The sequence below is a fragment of the Rhinopithecus roxellana genome, chromosome 15, assembly GCF_007565055.1.
Source record: "Rhinopithecus roxellana isolate Shanxi Qingling chromosome 15, ASM756505v1, whole genome shotgun sequence".
Lineage (NCBI taxonomy): Eukaryota > Metazoa > Chordata > Mammalia > Primates > Cercopithecidae > Rhinopithecus > Rhinopithecus roxellana.
In genome coordinates this window covers 116811544-116830231 of record NC_044563.1, presented here as the reverse complement: position 1 = coordinate 116830231, position 18688 = coordinate 116811544, and the positions used below count along the sequence as shown (strand labels likewise).

Genomic DNA, 18688 nt, shown 5'->3' with positions numbered 1-18688 from the left:
GTGACTATGGACTTGTTGCTTTAATCCCTGTGAGCCTCAGTTGTAGCTCATAGATATGATACATTTAAAATGTGTAACCCTGTCTACATATAGTAAACATGTAGGAAATCGATATTATGATGCGCCTTTAAGACCTTGACCAGGGAAAGCGCTTGTCAATTCTCAAGGTGCAATTCTTCCCATAAGGGGGTCAAAGAGATGTACACTTAACACATTGGAACTTGTTCCTTCTCTTGGAGCTCCTGGGGGTTTGGTACAGTAGTTCTCCAGGTGTGGCGGACATTAGAATCCTTACTCCTGTTTTCACACCCCTGGAGCTGGGCCATCCAAGAAGTGTGTTAAGAGAGCGGGTACAGACCCACCTCTGCATAGAGCAGGAAGTGTGGCACAGATGCTGGTGACGTCAGGGCCCCTAGGCACCTTCTTTTCATTTCTAATCTCCCGGAGTGTGGTAGGAAGCACATGGGACTTAGCTGGGTGTCCTTGGCCAAGCAACAGCCTCTCCAAAGCCAATTTTACTTCTGCAAAAGTGGAGCAATCCCAAGGGTCAAAATGGGGGACAGAATGTAGAAACGTTCTATAAACTTTGCGTATCTAACAGAACCCAGGATGGATACTCTTTACTGAGAATTTGCCTCTGTGATTAGGTAAATTTTAATTTTCTCCCAACAGTGCCCTAACTGGCCAAATGAAAATGCTAACTACATTTTAGAAAAGTTTTAATTTGAACAACTTATGATTAAAAATACATTTCATAAATAATTTTTCCATAGACTTGATTGAGGATTGTTGCAAACTTTACAAAAAGATATACTGCACAACAGATTAAAGAAATTACAAAAAATATAGCTATACCCCTATTTAAAAATACAACATTATACATCACACAGCGTTTTCTTTGTGCAAAATGTTTAAGGGAACGCTGTGTTAGGCATGTCAAACATATTTACTCAGAGGGAAGTAAACTTTAATACAGTTACTTTGCATAATGGTATAGGCACAGCTAAAATAATGGATTTTTTCCCCCTAGAAGTTAATATATCTTAGAGTTCAACATTTTACTTTTATTTTGTAGGATTGAAAGCTAAACTTAGCTTTATACAAATATATGTGTGTGTGTATATATATATATATGTACGAAAACAAGTATCTGATTTCACATTGAGCAAATCCCCAACGTATTTACAGTATTTTCAGAGAACGTGTTCTCCAAATCAGTCTGTGTACATTTCTCTATTAAACAACTCTTTAGAAAATTAAACTAAGCCAATATCTGTTGATTAATGGACATCCTCTGTTGAGACTTCCAGTTTTCGTTGTGGGACAAAGAGAGTTCCTAAGGAGGTTTTCTTAGCACCATCAAAATCCATGCAGGATGAGCTGGTTGGCTTGGTGGGTCCACCTGGGGTACGGAAGAAACTTTCGGCCACTAATTGTGACCCTTTGGGTGTCACAGGAACAGGCTGATTGAAAAGAGAAGAATGGACAAAAGAAGTCAACCACACAGATACCTAATCTTACCAGACTAGGAAGATTGGGCTGGATGGATATATCGCACATTGGGAAACCGGCGTATCTGGAAATTGGCGAGGGAAGCTTTGATGAGTTTTACGTTCTCAATTCTTTTTGTTAGGGGAGAGACAGAAATCTCACGATAACCCAATAATATGGATGCCTTGGACCCTCTTCCTAGGTTCTGGAAGTAACATAGGCCTTCAGTCTCCTGACTCCCATCCTTTCCCTTTCCAAAGAGGGAAAGCAAAAGCGAGTGTCTTATGACACAGATACTTGGGACTTAATAATTCCAGGAAAAATTAAATTAAGTAGAAAGCCTCTCACCTGTTGTGCCCCTGTCACAGCAACTGATTGTCCATTTGGCTGGCTCTGGCCTGGGACTGGTGAGTCATAGTTGGTAGCCCTTCCTTGCCGAGTGCCTGCATTTTCTGGTACGACATTAACAGCCTCTATTCTTGGAGACACAGGAACGATTCCAGGCCCAGAGCTGGCAGACATCTGCACACTGGGTGAGATGAGTCCCAAGTGCTGCAGGGTGAAGTTTACAATGGCTGAGCTTGGGTTCTGGATGGGAACGGGGTGGCTTGAAGCGAGAGCCGGGCTGTTCCCGACAGGTACGGCTGCCACGGAAGTTGGTGAGACCATTAGCTTCAAAGGTGTTACATGAAAAGAGGGAAAATTAACAGCAGTGAGTTCAGATGATGTCACTGGAATAATACCTGGAAAGAAAAGGGGGAAGATATCTTAAAAGCACAGGCATTTATCCAAGAAGTTGACAAGGCTTAAGTGAACTTGAGACCGACCCACATCTGGTTAGTGTTTTATGTGCACTCACCTGCAATTGGGGAGCTGTAAATCCTGTGGTTTGGGGAAAGAGCACCTGAGTTTTCTTTACTAGACAAAATGGACTCTGCCCCCAAGGATGAGCACTGGGTGAGAGGGATTAGGTATCCTGATGGGAACAAGGTCTAGAAAACAAGGAGGAAGGGTTTATTTTACACACAAATACAGGAAGAAAAACAGCCACGTGCCTCTTTCAGGACTAATATCCCTGGGTGGTTGCCTCATTGGACCAAAGCCTCCAGTGGTGTGGGCTGCAGGCAGGCTGGTCACCTGGCTCCTAGAGGAGAATCCCCTCCCACCCTTTCCAATGCTTGCCCCGAATGATACAGAACATGTTTCTTAAACGCCACCTGTGGTCTTAGGACACCTCTGGATGCTGGCAGTGACCCTGCTTAGGGGTAAGGATTCATCCAGCACACCGCTCTCACACTGATAACCTAACTCCTGCTACTGGACTCCTTGGTATGATGTAGTAGTAACTGATTGTTCTTGAATTATATAGAATGCTATTTCCCAAAGAGCATTCTGAGGGCCCCTAGGTCCACGGGTTGCAAATAGGCATTACTTGATTCATGGTCAAATATAATTGGAAAATGCTGAATTAAACAAAGTCAAATCGTGTCTTTATTAGAGGATTTCCAAGAGACTTTAACGGTGGCATGCATTAAAAATCTCCAAGTGGGGCACACAGCAGGTAGCGTCTCCCAAATTATTTGGCAACAATATTTGCAGTAGGCAATTAAGGAGGACTAGTATTTTAAGGCAACTTTAAATAACATTGATTTAGAGAAAAGGGGGCTAAACTATGGGCCATGGGCCAGTTCCCACACCCTGCCTGTTTTTATAAATAAAGTTTTATTGGAACACAACCATACTCATTCATTTATGTACTGCCTATAGCTGCCTTCCTGCTATAATGGCAGAGGGCCCATATGGCCCTCTAACCCAAAAACTGTCTACTATCTGGCCCTTTAAAGAAAGTTTGCTGGCCCCTGATTTAAAACAGAAATTATATAAGTAAAGATTTCTTTCTAGTACTGCTGGCTGTAATGATAATAAGCAGTCTTAAAATACGCAAAGTACACCAGAGTTAAAAAAAAATTACAAATAAGAGAATTGATTAATTCATATTAGAGACGCACATGCCATTGAGCAAAAGCTTTAGACAATAAAGTTATATCACAAATAGAAAAGGCCTAAGGATAGGGTTGCATGTACCTCCCAACATGCCTGCTAGATCACTGTACTTTACCAAACAGAAAAAGATTACATGGGTGGCTGAACTGCATGAAAAGTCTGCTTTAGCCTCACCATAACTAGGACTGGCAAAAGCTAAAAACTGCTCTTATAAACTAGGGCCCTCCTTTTATCTTCCTTCAGACCTTTCTTCTCTTTATTGTGAAAACAACAGTTTAATCTAGTTGTTAATAGGTCTTTTCCTTGGGAACAAGGGAATTCAGAATCCACAAAGCTAAAAGTATACCACAAGTTTTTAATTTTGTTTCTTAGGTACTTGGTACCACTCAAAATCTCTACTAGTAGGTGCCTTGAAAACTGCGGGAAGAGATAATTTTTAAGGGGCAAATTTAGGTGCTTTACGACAGAGCTGCTCTCTGTTAGCTTTAGTTATATTCTCTCATGGTACAAATTATTCTGATTGCTGGTTTAACTCTTTCAAGTCTTCAGTAAAACCCATAGTAATAGAATAATAATTTAAAAATTTCCAACCAACTACATTCATTATAAAATCTTTTAACCTATAATGCCAATTCCCCTTTTTGTTTTAAAAAAAATTAGAACTATTAAATTGCAGAATGAATCTGACATATTTGAACTTGAACTCTTCTAGCCTACGGTAGCCCTCCCACCCCTTCCTCCTATCATGCCATCTTCATTCCTATCATTCACTACCTGATATGTTTGTGTTTTTTGGCATACTTATCTTCTTTCCACCCCTAGAAGTGCAAATTCTCAGTAAAAATTTGTTGAATGAATTAACACATGAATCTCTCATTGTCTTTGTTTTGCTCAGGTCATACTAAAAAGAAATGGTTAAAAGTGGGCTGGGCATGATGGCATATGCCTGTGATCTCAGCACTTTGGGAGGCCAAGGTGGGCAGACAGCTTGAGCTCAGGAGTTTGAGACCAGCCTGAGCAACATGGTGAAACCCTGTCTCCACACAAAAATAAAAAATTAGCCAGGCATGACAGCACACCTGTAGTCTAAGCCACTTGAAGGATCACTTAGGCCTTGGAGGTCGAGGCTGGAGTGAGCTAAAATCATGCCACTGCACTCCATTCTGGGTGACAGAGTAAGACCCTGTCTCAAAAGAAAAAAGAAATGGTTAAAGTTGCAGACATATAAAAAAGAAGCAGGAGTGTATGGAAAATCTATCCACTGAAAACCCTAATCCTGAATAACTATGTAAGCAACAGGAGACCATTATTAAATCATACCCGTTGGCCAAAAGAGGTTATGGACCTCCCAGAATATTGAATCAATCAAAGTCTTGTGATTTCCCCCTTAGCATATACATTAAATACAAAATGATACTATGTAAGATAATAGATGTTTTGAATGGTTATCATGAGGCCATCCTCAGGGAAGATTTGTCAAACTCTAAGCTTCCTCTTTAATAACAACAGTAACAGATAATACCTTTTAGCTTATACCACGTCTTAAAAGGATCAAACCCTTTTATATGTATCATCATGGAATAAATACACTTAACCCCACAAAAACTATAATATGCCCACAGGCAAGTACCCAAAAGCAATTGCCACCAAAGGCAGGTACTGGGTTAGATTTGATCCAGAGCATAGTGCTTTATACCCAGTAGGTGATGAGGAAAAACTGCTGGAATAAATTCTTTACAGATGCGGAAAAATAAGACATAGAGAAGTAAAATACCTTGTATTAAGAGCAGGGGCAAAATGAGAGATTAACTTTTACTTATACATTTAGTGGTATTTATTGGATGATACAGTAATGTCTTTCATATATAATTGTCCTAAGGGAGAAAAATGAGATACTATATGTAAAAGTGCCTAATATCTGTTGTGTCTGCTATATGTGGGTAGGCATCCAATAAATATTAATTCCCTCCTGAACTAATCTCCACTTAGGAAAAAAAATTTATCTTGCACGTCAAAATCTCCAGAAACCAATACATGAACTATATCTACAATTTGCCAAGATCAGTTTGATTTTTCTATTTACATAAAATAGAAATTATGATTTAAATTTTACATAGAAAGTAAAAATGGGGAGCAATTTATCTTCTAGGCAACAGATGCCAGTTACATGACATCAAACAAACATTAGGTAATGACTCAGAAAGCAGGAGTTACAGGAACCCTATGCATCCATTCGTTCATTTGGGCTTACGTCCTCTTGTAAATTATTTATGACTTTCATGACAGGTGTTTGCATTCCAGTGTGTGATGGAGAAATGGACTTAAGGACAACCACCCGTGGTACTTTAAAGAGAGCAAATAATCCCTTCCTCCAAAGGTTAAAAATGTCCCTGCTGTCATCCCAGCCAGGGGATTAGTTGTTGAGGGCCTCATTTGGATTATGGGATACTAAGGAACAGTTCCTTGTCTTCTGAGAGAATGCTCTTCGGTAAATTTCACCAGTCACCAATCTTCCTGTAATAGACTAGGGAATTCCTAAAGCTTTGTGCAGTTCAAGGCTGTACTTACTGTGGAGACATTTTCAAGTCCTTTTAGTTCCTCTTTAAATTTCTTTTTGGAACCACTGTCCTCGAGCATGCTTCCCCTCTTTGAGCCTCTTTCTCCAGCCAGCTCCCTGGTTCGGCTCTTTGCCCCTTGACTCTCTGGTGCTGGCAGCAAGCTTCCAGGCCTGGTAGAGGCACTGGCCTTTGAGGTATCATTGGCTGCCTTCTCAGTGGTGGCATCTGTGGAGTCTTTTGTTCCAGTAGCTTTAGAAGAGTGGGTGGTACAGACTGTGGGGCTCAGGCCTTGGGGTGGTGTCACACTTTGGTGGGCTTGAGCGGGCTGCAGGTAGATGGCATAGGATGGGCCTGAAGGGGTCTGAGGTAGGATCAGGGGCACTGCTGATGACAATGGGCTGGGGATCAGGGGAACCACTCCCAGGGGCTGGATGAGGGATGGTGCTGTCAGCTCCATTTCAGCATTCGCTGGGGGGTCCAGAGGGGCTACTGGTTTGCAGGGTCCAGATCTTGCCAGCTGTACTTTCACTTTCTGTCTGGATTCACTAAAAGACAAGTTTTAATACACGACATGATGGATATACATTTTCTCTGAACTGTTCTACAGCTTTAAGCCTCATATTGAAGACATGCTTTTATGGAACATGCAGATAATTTCTGTAATGAGTGAGTATGAGATACAGAAAAGATTAGCTCTCCAGTTTTCAAGGCTAGTGCTTCTTCTCACATAAAATAAGTAATCCTAATAATGTAATGTAAAAGTAATTCATCCTGTTATTAAAGAGCATTGCCAACCTACCTTGATTGCTGTTCTAACTGCATTTTACAAATAGCTGCGAGCTGAGCCATTTTACTTGGGAAGGATGTAGAATTCTGAGAACTCTCAGCTGGTAAAATAGAAAGGAAGAGAGCATCAGTCAAAGCTAAAGAATAAATGTTCACACAGATAAAACCTTACTGAAGTCAGAGGAACAGAAATTTGCATCTCCCCTCAAAGTTGCATAGCAATTAAACAATAAGCCCCACAAATGACTTTTTAAATTTATACATTAGTTAGGCTTCAAGAGGGTTTGGGTATATAGATATTGAAATAATTCTCTGACAACTATCGCAAGGATCAAGTAAGCTAAACAAATTGAGATAAAAGGTAATTTTTCCTAGCAGATCCCTGACATTCCTGAAAACATACCTTTGTTGGTCTTGATAGGGCTACTGGGAGCAGAATTTATCTTTCTCCGATCACTTTCTATACTCTTTACCAATTTGATAAGAGATGGGTGTCGAGTAAAGTTTGGTTTCCCACGTGTGGAAAAGAGATTTTTGGCACAGTTCTCTTTTGAAGACCGTCTCGCCTCCAAATCAGAGGGAGTAAAAGGAATGACTGGGTTGGAGCCTGAAACAGAAAACATCTGTGTATTAAAACCTGGATGGCTCAGTTTCCCTTTGGGATATGAAATAAAACAATTTTAGGAATAAAAGTGGCAAGTTACAGAGCACCGACCATGTGCCTATCACTGTTCTAAGGGCTTTACAGAGAAAACCTTGTTTATCTTATTAAATGAATTCTGAGACACAATATTTCCTATGTTAGCATTTCTGAAACTGCACTATATCTTATAACCAGTGGTGTGCTAGAGGGTAGTTATTAGCAATTTTTCTTTCTTAGTGATATAGAAAGAATTGTGCATCTTACAATCAGTGGAGTCTTAGATCTAATGAAATAAGGGTGATCCTCACAGCTCCATGAGGTAACTGTTCCTCAAGAAATGTAGCCCCGTGTCAGTGATAAGAGCTCTGACCCACAGAGACATTAACCTACTGGCTCAAAGTCTCTCAACTGGGAGCATGTGGGCCTGGGATATGAACCTGGTCAGTATGGCCCCAGAACTTCCACCCCAAATTCCTGCACCAAAGGACCTCTCTCTGAGATTATACCAAAATCACAGTAACTCCACTGAGGTGCCATTGTTCTTCCCATTTCACCAATGAGAAAACTAAGCCTCGAAGAAGTAACTTGCCTCAGGCCGCAAAGCCAGAGTGGCAGAGCTTGGAATGGAACCTAAGTTTCCCTCTGTCTCCATGGCCCACGTTCTTGTCATTTTCAATGATTCTGGGCAGGGATCTTTGGTAGAATGCAAAATGTCAGCATCACAGAGTTAAGATAAAGACTAGAAATATCTACTTTGATACCAGAGTGAACTCATTTCATATTCTCAATGGGCACAGGTTCTGTTGTGGTCACTGGGCCGCATAGCAGCAATAGTGTTTTATGCTTTGTGGTGCTTTCAACTTTCTGAATCCTTTCACATACAGATTCTACTTCTTGAACACAGGGAGGGAGGTTGTTATGGATCTTGGTTTGCTGATAGAGCCAGTAGCCAAACTTTCTATATTGCCATTCATCTTGAATCATCTTTTCAATCATATAAATCTTTTCCATGTGGGGCTGTGAGTAGGAAGGGGAAGGGAAAATATCTCCCAATGTGCATTAATTCAAAATAATGAAGTAGGATAAAGAAAATGTGGTACATATACATCATGGAATACTATGCAGCCACAAAAAGGAATGAGATCATGTCCTCTGTGGGACATGGATGGAGCTGGAAGCATCATCCTCAGCAAACTAACATAGGAACAGAAAATCAAACACCGCATGTTCTCACTCATAAGTGGGAGGTGAACAATGAGAACACATGGACACAGGGAGGGGAACATCACACACTAGAAATTAAAAATTAAAAACACACACATACACACACAAATAATAAAGCAAAGGGTGAAAGAAAAAAATACATACCACTGGTATTTGGACTGATTTCTGGGCCGGTCCATTTAAAAGCTGGTTTTCGGCCTCTTTCCTCTGTAACATGAACTTTCTTGATAAGATCCAGGCTACTCAGAACATTAGCTATATCATACAACCTCCTAATTTTTGCTGGGGAAAAAAGTATATAATCCACTTAATGGAATAATGAAAAGATCAAAGAATTTTCCTTCAGAAAGACTTCATGTATATTCTAGGAGCTGTCTTAACCATCAATGTCAGACAGAGAAACATCTGCCTCCTTTTAAGTTCTGGTGATACAGCTTTAATTGCCATAAAAAAGTTTTAAATATTTAAAAGACTCAGTTACTGCTAGTACTCAATGCTGAAATGACAATAGTATATGTTGACAAAGAAAACATGACTTGATGAGATCACTCTATCTGAAACTATGTTACAGACTATTTCAAAAATAAAAAGTCACCATTCCTGGGTATCTTCTGAGGATTCAGAAGAACTTTATGAACAGAGAAGTAAAAGTATCAGTGACAAATGTCTTGCTTTTCTGCTTGCAATAGTTTATAACAACATGTCTTTATTATCGCAGCATAGAAAATTCTGTACCCCATCAACATGTGTAATTTTTTAATATTGTCTTTATGTAATATGCAAAACATAGATCTGTGAATTTGACAAATCTCACATATCTTAAAGAGATATGTAACAAATTACAAAAAGTCTGTTTTTACTGCCATCCTGATAGTACAAATTACAAATCGAATCTCCTTCCTAGCCATACCAGAAGGTTCTGACTTCCCTGGGGATTCAGTAACTTACACCTCTGCAGTTCCTGGAACAGTTTTCAAGGCTATGACTAACCAGTGAAACAAAGATGAAAACTATCTGGTGACTCACAAAAGGCAAGTAACCCTTCAGTAGTATCAGGACGTGTTTTCTGAAATTGCAGATCCCCCAAGCCAAGTGCCCCTCCCCATCCTCTGAGCACTTCTTTCCACACCCTTCCTGCAGTCTCGTGTAATGGTGAGGGTGTCGCTCTTTTGTTAGGAATCGAGTCTACAGTCCCTTCCGAATTTTGAGCCAGTAATCTAGCTAAAACCATTCTTTCAAAATGGCAGACTACCTGTGCTGCAGGTCACTTCTGGGGACAAGTTTATGAGTCATTTATAAACCCTCTATATCAGCATCAGTGGAAGAAGACCTGGGGTCCAGATCCACTTTACAATTTACTCTCATTTAGAGCTTACACAGAACAGATTCTTCCAGTGTTTACTTTTAATGAGAACACTGTTACAATATCAAATGAAGCAATGTGTCAAATAAGAGTAGTGATACTTGGCCGGGCATGGTGGCTCACGCCTGTAATTCTAGCACTTTGGGAGGCCGAGGTGGGTGGATCACCAGGTCAAGAGATTGAGAGCCTACTGGCCAACACGGTGAAACTCTGTCTCTACTAAAAACATAAAAATTAGCTGGGCATGGTGGTGCGTGCCTGTGGTCCCAGCTACTCTGGAGGCTGTGGCAGGAGAATCGCTGGAACCCAGGAGGTGGAGGTTGCAGTGAGCCGAGGCCACGCCACTGCACTCCAGCATGGCAAAAGAGCGAGACTCCATCTCAAAAAAAACCAAAAAACCAAAAACAAACAAAAAAAAGAGTAGTGATACCTATGTATCATAACAAGTTAGCTAAATCAATATTATCATGGCTTCTGGGAAGAAGTGAAGATATAAAAACATAAATAGAGAAGATCTGTTTATGCACCTATGTTTCCTAATTTGGAAATGAGTTTACGACTGAGATTTTATTGTTTAAGAATAGGTTCAAAAATCCATGGCAGTCATGACACTTACTTTTAAACTTGCTTTTATCCAAATCTTCCACATGGTCCTCCCCAATTAAAATCTTGGCGGCAACTTCTAGGCTTACTATCTGAGGCGTTGACACCAAAAACAGCATCACAAATTTCTGGCTCATTACCCTTAAAGACTTGTCTTTGCGGCTGTTTACAGAAGCTTTAGAGAAGGATGGGGATTAGAGAATTAAAATTCATAAAGGGACAAGCGACTTCTAAAGTAACAAGGCTAAAAATACCACCACCTGGTCATACAGCTGACAACTGCGGCATTTGAACATTAAAGGCAGCAGTAGCTTTAGAGCCGTGTTCTCCACAGGACCTTTTCCTTAGACAGAGGACAAATGCTATGCAGCCTGGGGTTTTCACTACCATCTCTCACCTGCCCGAAATTCCACTCCAGGGAGTTCCACGAAACACACGTCTGGGTGTCCATTTGGGCCAGTGTTTGATTTGATGATATGATCCTCTATACTGTAACTCTTAATAAAGTCAAACTCTTGCTCATATTCTTTCTTTTTGATCATCATAATCTGCTCGGCGTACTTATTCTCCTCCCCGACGCTCTTCAAGGTGCCAAGGGTTTTGTTGAGGTTGTGTCGCCCGTGCCAAGTGTACCTGTTTTTGGCGAGGCGGCTCACCATATGTAAACTCTCTAGGACGTTCACGATATCGTAAATGCGACGACGTTCAACATCTACAAAGAACGTGCAATTGTGTGTTACAGATTTTTGTAACTTGTTTAGAATTGAATAGCGTTTTCTTCCATGGTTTATTAGTCAGTAGGTTCCGGATAATATCACTTTCCTAACTGTACTATAAGTGCACATACTCAACAAATACTGTGAAGGTGAGAAAGACATGTCTTTGCTTTCCAAGGGTACAAATCATATGAATTAGAAAGGCAACAATTAATGAGGGCCTAAGATGTGCTACACAGCTTTAGGAAGTTTTCACCCTAAACTTGTGAAGTAGGTATTATGATCTTCACTTTAAAAAGGATGAGCAAGGCTGGGCGCGGTGGCTCACGCCTGTAATCCCAGCTCTTTGGGAGGCCGAAGTGCGCGGATCACGAGGTCAGGAGATGGAGACCATCCTGGCTAACACGGTGAAACCCCGTCTCTACTAAAAGTACAAAAAAATTAGCCGGGCGTGGTGGCGGGCGCCTGTAGTCCCAGCTACTGGGGAGGCTGAGGCAGGAGAATGGCATGAACCCAGGAGAGGGGGCTTGCAGTGAGCCGAGATCGCGCCACTGCACTCCAGCCTGGGCGAAGGAGCAAGACTCAGTCTCAAAAAAAAAAAAAAAGAATGAGAAAACAGAGGCTCTGACCAGCTAAGTAGCTCACCCTCACCCGCAAAGAGCTAGCAAGTAGCAAACCAAGTCTTTAAAACTCTGCATCTCACACTTTCCAACCCCTTCCAATACCTACAGGTACACACACCCCCATCTATAACGATCATACGATAGAAACAAAATGCTGAGATTTCAGAAAAGTATAAAAACCATGATGTAGTTTTTAAAAATTCACATAAAAATAAAATATCCCGTTTTGGGTCTAATTTTGCTTACTTTCTAGCTATTATTAACAATGTGATATTAGTAATTCTGTAACTCTCATCTATCTATTTAAATTGGGTTTTCAATATTTTGTAATGTTAGAATTCTCTTCGTTCGAGAAACTTAATTTCAATTTAAATATTTGATGAGATCAGCCTTTCTGGAAAAGTGATCAATAAAACACTGTTTTAATAAGGGTGGATCCTACTGACCTCTTGCTGTTCCTAGAATCTGCCAGATACGCACTTGCTTTGTAGTAGCTGTTCCTTCTGCCTGGAACCCTTCTCCCTGATGTCCTTACAGCTCCCTACCTTGCTTCTTTCAAGTCCTTGCTCAGATGTCACCTTCTCAAGGAAGCCTGATCTGACCACTTACGGCAAAGCACCTACCCAGCATTCCTGATCCCTTGAGCCTGATCTACAATTTATTTTTTCCACTATGCGTGTTACTTTCTAGCATGTATTATCCTTACTTACTTCCTATATCCTTTACTCAGTATCTATTGCCCCACTGGAATATAGGTTCTAACAGAGAAGAGATTTTGCCCTTTTTGTTTATGGATGTATCCCAGGCTCCTACAACATTGCCTGACACATAGTAGTAGGAGATTAATAGATATTTGCTGAATTAACAGGTACATCCTACCCAGCTACCATTAAGCATATATGAAGAGTAGATGAATCTAAATGGCATATTCTTAAAATGTGAAATAAAGTTGATATTTACAAACATGTATTAGAAGGGCAACTTTTCTTCACGGGGTGATTGCTTTGTAGTAAAACATGTTATTTTGCACAGCACATCTCTTCACAGGTTTAGATTAAGATACCCACATGACTCCAAAGGTACCCCAAATTTGTCACAGGCCCCTTTTTAGCTCCAAATAGATTCAGGTCTTTGAACAGAAGAGTAAAAAGGGGCAGGAGGAATAACTTGTGCCCAACATAAAACATTCAGAAAACTAGTCCTCAGAATAGTGCTGAAGGTCCAGGAGTGCACAGGTCCTGTTCCCACTCGCAGAAGCTGATCCTCAGCGTCAACTAGGAAGATAACCATTCATCAGCTTGATTCTTCAAGAACAGGAAGGCAGAGCAATGAGGCAAAAGTTCACAGTTGTAACTTTGTGAAACAAGTCATAAGACAATATTGCCTTTCTTTAAAGCTTCAGAGAAAACTGCAGGCAGAAGCAACCTCCATTGTGACTTTTTTGCCTCCAAGATTTGCTGAAATTTGCAACTACTTGCCTTCATTCTTAAATTAGAAGAGGGCTTTAGGGATAGAAAATTTCCATGTCGCCTTATTTGTGTCCTTTACAAACACTGGCTAGATGAGCCGGGGTCTGAAGGAGTTAAGTCCATAAAGCCACTTTAATTATTAATTCTTTCAAGGAGTTCTTTGCATACTTACTAAGTTCCTCTGCCACTTCGTCAAGGCAGATGTCATTATTCACAGCAGGGTTGGGATAATTAGGATATCGTGCTAAGAACTTATGACACAATAATCCTAAACTTTTCTCTTTTCGACTTGGCTGGCATTTCTCAAATTCATCTCCAGATAAGTGTTCCTACAAAGGAAAAGGTAAACAATGTCTTATTCTAAAATAAAGTTTGACAGATTTATTAAGGGCATCTGTGCTCGATGACTAACACCAACTTACACACGCTTAGCTTCAACAGCTGCAAACTCTGGGTGGGAGAAAAGGTTGGTGGCGGGGGTTGAGGGGGAGTACAAAACACTTGGCAAACCTGAAAGGAAAGCCTGAAACGAAAATAATCCAAAGATTCAGAATTCCCAGTGCTATATTTCTTGGGGTTCAAACCTTTCTGGTGCTCTGAAGGGAGTTAATAACAGACTTCAGGTGGTGATGCTTTAAATTGCGGGCACTTCTCCAATAGCTACAACCCCCCCCCCCCCCCCCCCAAATTTCCCAGTCTCCAACCAGTCGTGAAAACCTACGTGTATATAGTCTTTGGCCTCAGGTAATCCACTTCTGTTGCCAAACAACCCCCTTTTCTGATCTCTGTTGCGGATCTCAGGGCTCACAGCACTAATGAGCATTTTTAGGTTGGCTGTCGGTGTCCACGGCTCTCCCTGGGAGCCTTCTTTGGGCTTGGTGGGTGTGGTTAAAGGGCCAAAGTCAGGCTGGATCTCTGTCAACACGATATTTGCGGTGGTGGATTCTTTCAGAGGTGTTTTCATTAGTCCCCTTTTATGTGGCTCACAAAAGAGATTTTCCTGGTTTAAAAAATGTAAATAATTAAATCCATGGTAAAACAGGATTTATCAGACAGCTTGGATTCCAGAAATTGCACAATGAATAGAATCATACCAAGGAAAAAATGTCTAATGAGATTGTAGAGTTGAGGAAATTAATAACTGTATTCTAATGGTCATGTGATGTGTATTGTCCATTCTAATAATTACATTTCCCATTTTTAATTTTGCAATAAGGCCTAAATGTTTTCACCTTATGTTTCAACCACTGAAAAAACTTTAGTTAGGACTTATAATTGTATTTTGAAATAGTTTTAGATTTAAAGAAGAGTAGCAAAGACAATATAGAGTTCCCAAATGCTCTTCACTCAGCTTCCCCTAATTGGACTGACAATGTTAAATGATCTCAAATTCCTAGAAATGACTTTTGTTTACTCATGGTACGGTAATAAGTAAAGGCCTACAGGGCAGAAATTCTTATCCACCTAACATAATGGCTGCATGCAATGGGTGCTAAATAAAATACCACTGAAGAGTCAGAGAGACAAGGAGACAAGGGTGAGGGATAGCATATGGTCAGATTTATCAGGGAAATCCAGTGTCTAACAGCAGGATTTCTGACCAGAAAAGTCTGCTCTTTGAACACACACTCCCTCACTTTACAGAGAGAGAAAATTGAGCCCAGAAAAGTAAAATTATTAGGTTGGTGCAAAAGTAAATGTGGCTTTTGCTATTGAAAGTAATGGCAAAAACAGCAATTACGTTTGCACCAACATAACAGCTACCTAAGACCACAAAGCTAGATGCTGGCAGAGGCAGGATAGCCACTGAGACAAAAGGGAAAATTAACAGCAGTTCATAAATAAGGCTAAAGGAGACTATGTTCCTTCCAGTTTTGGACACCAGGGACTTCACACACTACTCTCATCTTTATCTATTTTAAAGAAAATGCTTGGAAGAGCAATAAGTAAAATAATAGGCAGACCAAATAACCAAGAACATGGATTAATGGGACTTGCTGTGACATCTTGGGTTTATCAAGCTCTTTTCCATTTGTATGTTCATGGAATCCTGCATTCCTAGCTTGCAGAAGAGAAGACGTAGGCTGAGAGGGGTCACACACGACTGGAACCTGGATATTCTCACTCCAAGTATGGTGCTCTTCTTACATGGAAGTCAGTGTGGTGGACCCAACAGGAGCTCCTTGCAGTATGTGCGTCTGAGATGTGCTGATCTGAGAATAGGCTTTTTCTTTGCCTCACATTATCAGAAGCAATAGTAATTCTCTTATTTGACTAACATCTAAAACTACTAAGAAATGTGCATGTAAGTTCACTTTTTTTTAACCTATCAGTAGTTGGACACCCCACACAGACAATTCTTTTGTAATTTTACAAAATATTTGCCCCCTACACAGAGCATTTTGCAGACCCCGTAAATAAGCTGCCAATTTGGTAAAAAATTATCTTAAAAAGAAATTCAGTCTCCAATCATGTCAAACGCCCTTTCTGAATTCCGGTTATTCAAGAATCCTCAGAAATGTTGTAATGAAACTAACGAATTCTTGAAGAGGGGTAGGTTTGCCCCTTTACAATCTTTCTAGTTTTTAATGATTTGGTAGCTGTCTCCAAGACATACGTAGAGAAAATATATTTTTAAGAATAATAAAATTTGTCAGTTTCATTACATTTCTGAGGATTCTTGAACAACTGGAATTCAGAAAGGGCATTCGACATGATTGGAGATTGAATTAAGATAATTTTCATTTTTTAAACGATATTAATTAAATTAGTATATATTTTAAACTAGATATTTTTGAAACTATAAGATAAGGTTCATTTTTTCCAGGTTATTACAGAGGCTAACCAAGGATGTGGCATTAATAAGATATATTGGATAGGGAAAAATTATGGAGTTAAATCCGGATGATACTGAATTTAAAATTGCAGTGATGAATACTGAAATTACAAAGTACCTTTTCGTTCTCCATTCTGTAAATTCCTCATACATTTAGAGTTTAAAAATGAAAAATCTGGAGTTCCTCCCCAAATCCCGATGGTTCAAGTAGTCCAATCAATTGGACTAAAAGTTTTAATATCCTTAAAGAAAAAAGGGAATAGAAAAAGTTAGAGAAAAACAAGAACCAAAAAATCTGTTGAAAATTCCTTCACGGACAACAGGCTACGGAAACAAAGACTAACGAAAAATGACAAACTATATTTACATTTTATTCTCGACCAGCGATCGCCCCACTGGGCGGAGAACGCCAACAAATGCCAGTAAATTCCTTCAGCAAACGGATCGGCTGTCCTAAGACTTCAGGCAACCCACAGAATTTCTAGTGACAGCCCTCTCCCATCTGTAGAAAAGGCGGGCCATTCTCTGGACCCCAGCAAATACTTTAGCAAGCACCCACCTGTTCGCAGATCTGGGCTCCGGACTGAGCGCACAAGCCCAAGTCCCGGCTGAGCGCACGCGACCCCAAGTAACTGGGTACAAGTCTGCATCTAGATGCCTGGATTTCTCCCCTTACACACACGTGCACAGGCTCAGCAGTAAAGTCATGGGAGGTTGCTTGACAGGAAAGTTCCAAATTCAGTCCCAAAGCTCCAAGCATACAGCTGGGCATTTAAAGAGTCTTAAAATTAAGACTTTTTTTAATTTAAAAAAGGGCTTCCTTAAAGATACAAAGCACTATTTAGTCCCTATTCGGGTGGCCAGTTCACACCACGGCGTTAGACTCCACCTTGGAAGGCGGCATTTGCCCAATAAGGCAAGCAGGTACAGCGCCCGGGCAGCCACTAGCTCCGTGCACTTCCCCCTCCTCTCAGCCAAAGGCCCCTCCCCCAGGCCCTGTCTGCCCGCCGCCCGCCCGACAGTTCCCGGACAGCATCATCGTGGTTTCCAGGACAACAGTTTCCGACCAATCAGAGGGCCGAAGGCGGGCCTGCGATTGGCCGACGGCGCCAGGGGCGGGGTCGGACCTTCCGCCTTCGATTTAAAAATTTGGCGCGGAAAGTCGGACCGTGGCCGGCGCCTCCCCTTAGCTGCGCGGGGCCTGAGCGCGGGCAAACCCGCGCCGGGAACCACGGCATCCCCGCCCCTCCCCCTCGCTCGCCCCCGCCCCTCTGCGCGGGAGCTCAGCTCCTCCCTCACGGCCCCCGGCGGAGCGGGAGGCGGGAAACGGCCGCCGCTGCGGCCGCCGCCACCGCCACCCGCCCGAGCCCTCTCCCGGTGCCGCGTCGCCCGGGCGCCGCGCAGCCCCTCTGCGTCCCGCTGACCTGTCAATCCACCTCACGGCGGGAGCCGGCGAGGGCTGAGCCGGGACTCCTCAGCACGGCTGCCCCTCTCAGGCCCGGGAGCCCGCGTACCTGGCAGTCAGTCAGTCTTTCCACAGCGCCGAGGTGGGTGCCGGAGAGAGACGCCAGGACCGGGACAGGTGGGCCGGCTGGCGGGCAGAGGGAGCGTGACCGTCCAGGAGCAGCCAAGCCCCCGATTTGAAATTAACCCGCTCCCGGCGCGAGCCGATCCCGCGGGCGGGGAGGGCCGCTCCCCTCCCCCACGCCCGCTAGCTCCGGCCCAGGTCCCCGCGCGCCAATCCGAGCCTCCCGACCGTAGCCGCCGGCGAATCGGTGCAGGCGCCGCCCTCCGCTCCCGCCTCTACGGCAGAGTTGGGGGAAAAGTTCAGCAACTTTTTTTTTCCTTTTTTTTTTTTTTTTACATACACCCCCTCCCCTTGCTCAAAGTTGGGGAATAAAATTTGGCCCGCCCGGGGCTAGCGGGCTGGGCCGCAGGCGCCCTGCGATTCCCCGCATGGGGCTATCTCACCCCTGCCCAGCTCCAGGCCGGCTCACCTGCACTCGGACTGCAGCCGGACCTGTCCCCCTTGCACCCCTGGCATGCATGGTTGTGCTGCCCACCGTCTGCCCCGTGCCTTGCAGAAATTGGTGTGAGGAGGGAGAAGCTTGGCTACTGGTGCCTAAGCTCCGTGGGCGCCGGGCCTTGGCCCCGCTGTGAGAACTCAGGTGTAGGAGGAGAGGAGGAAGGAGGAAAACCCGCCAAGCCTGTCCCCGCAGTCTTTCCTCTCGGTCTCCCACCCACTCCTCCCTTTCTCTTCCCTGTTGTCTTTCCCTCTTTTTCCGGTCTCCGAGCCTAAGGCAGCTTTAGCCTGGTTCACTGTGGAGCCCTAGCAGGGTGGGGAGACACTTCGATCCTCCGTCCTCACTTTG

General features: G+C 42.6%; 1 protein-coding gene across 3 annotated transcripts; it reads right to left on the bottom strand.

Moving 5' to 3' along the window:
* Positions 1–705: 705 nt before the first annotated feature.
* Positions 706–17993, bottom strand: E2F8 (E2F transcription factor 8). 3 transcript variants are annotated; one of them, XM_030918712.1, is made up of 13 exons: positions 17831–17993; positions 16435–16558; positions 14202–14480; positions 13653–13809; positions 11070–11384; positions 10686–10847; positions 8851–8988; positions 7243–7446; positions 6853–6940; positions 6064–6598; positions 2351–2483; positions 1840–2234; positions 706–1463 (listed from the first exon to the last, which is right to left on the bottom strand). In XM_030918712.1, exons 2-13 carry the CDS (start codon positions 16447–16449, stop codon positions 1281–1283), a joined length of 2604 nt encoding a protein of 867 aa, XP_030774572.1. In that variant the 5' UTR covers positions 16450–16558; positions 17831–17993; the 3' UTR covers positions 706–1280. The 3 variants fall into 3 exon arrangements, with proteins under 3 accessions (XP_030774572.1, XP_030774573.1, XP_010386441.1); XM_030918713.1 differs by having other exon boundaries at positions 17741–17977; XM_010388139.2 differs by lacking the exon at positions 17831–17993 and adding an exon at positions 16876–17309.
* Between the last annotated feature and the right edge of the window lie 695 nt (positions 17994–18688).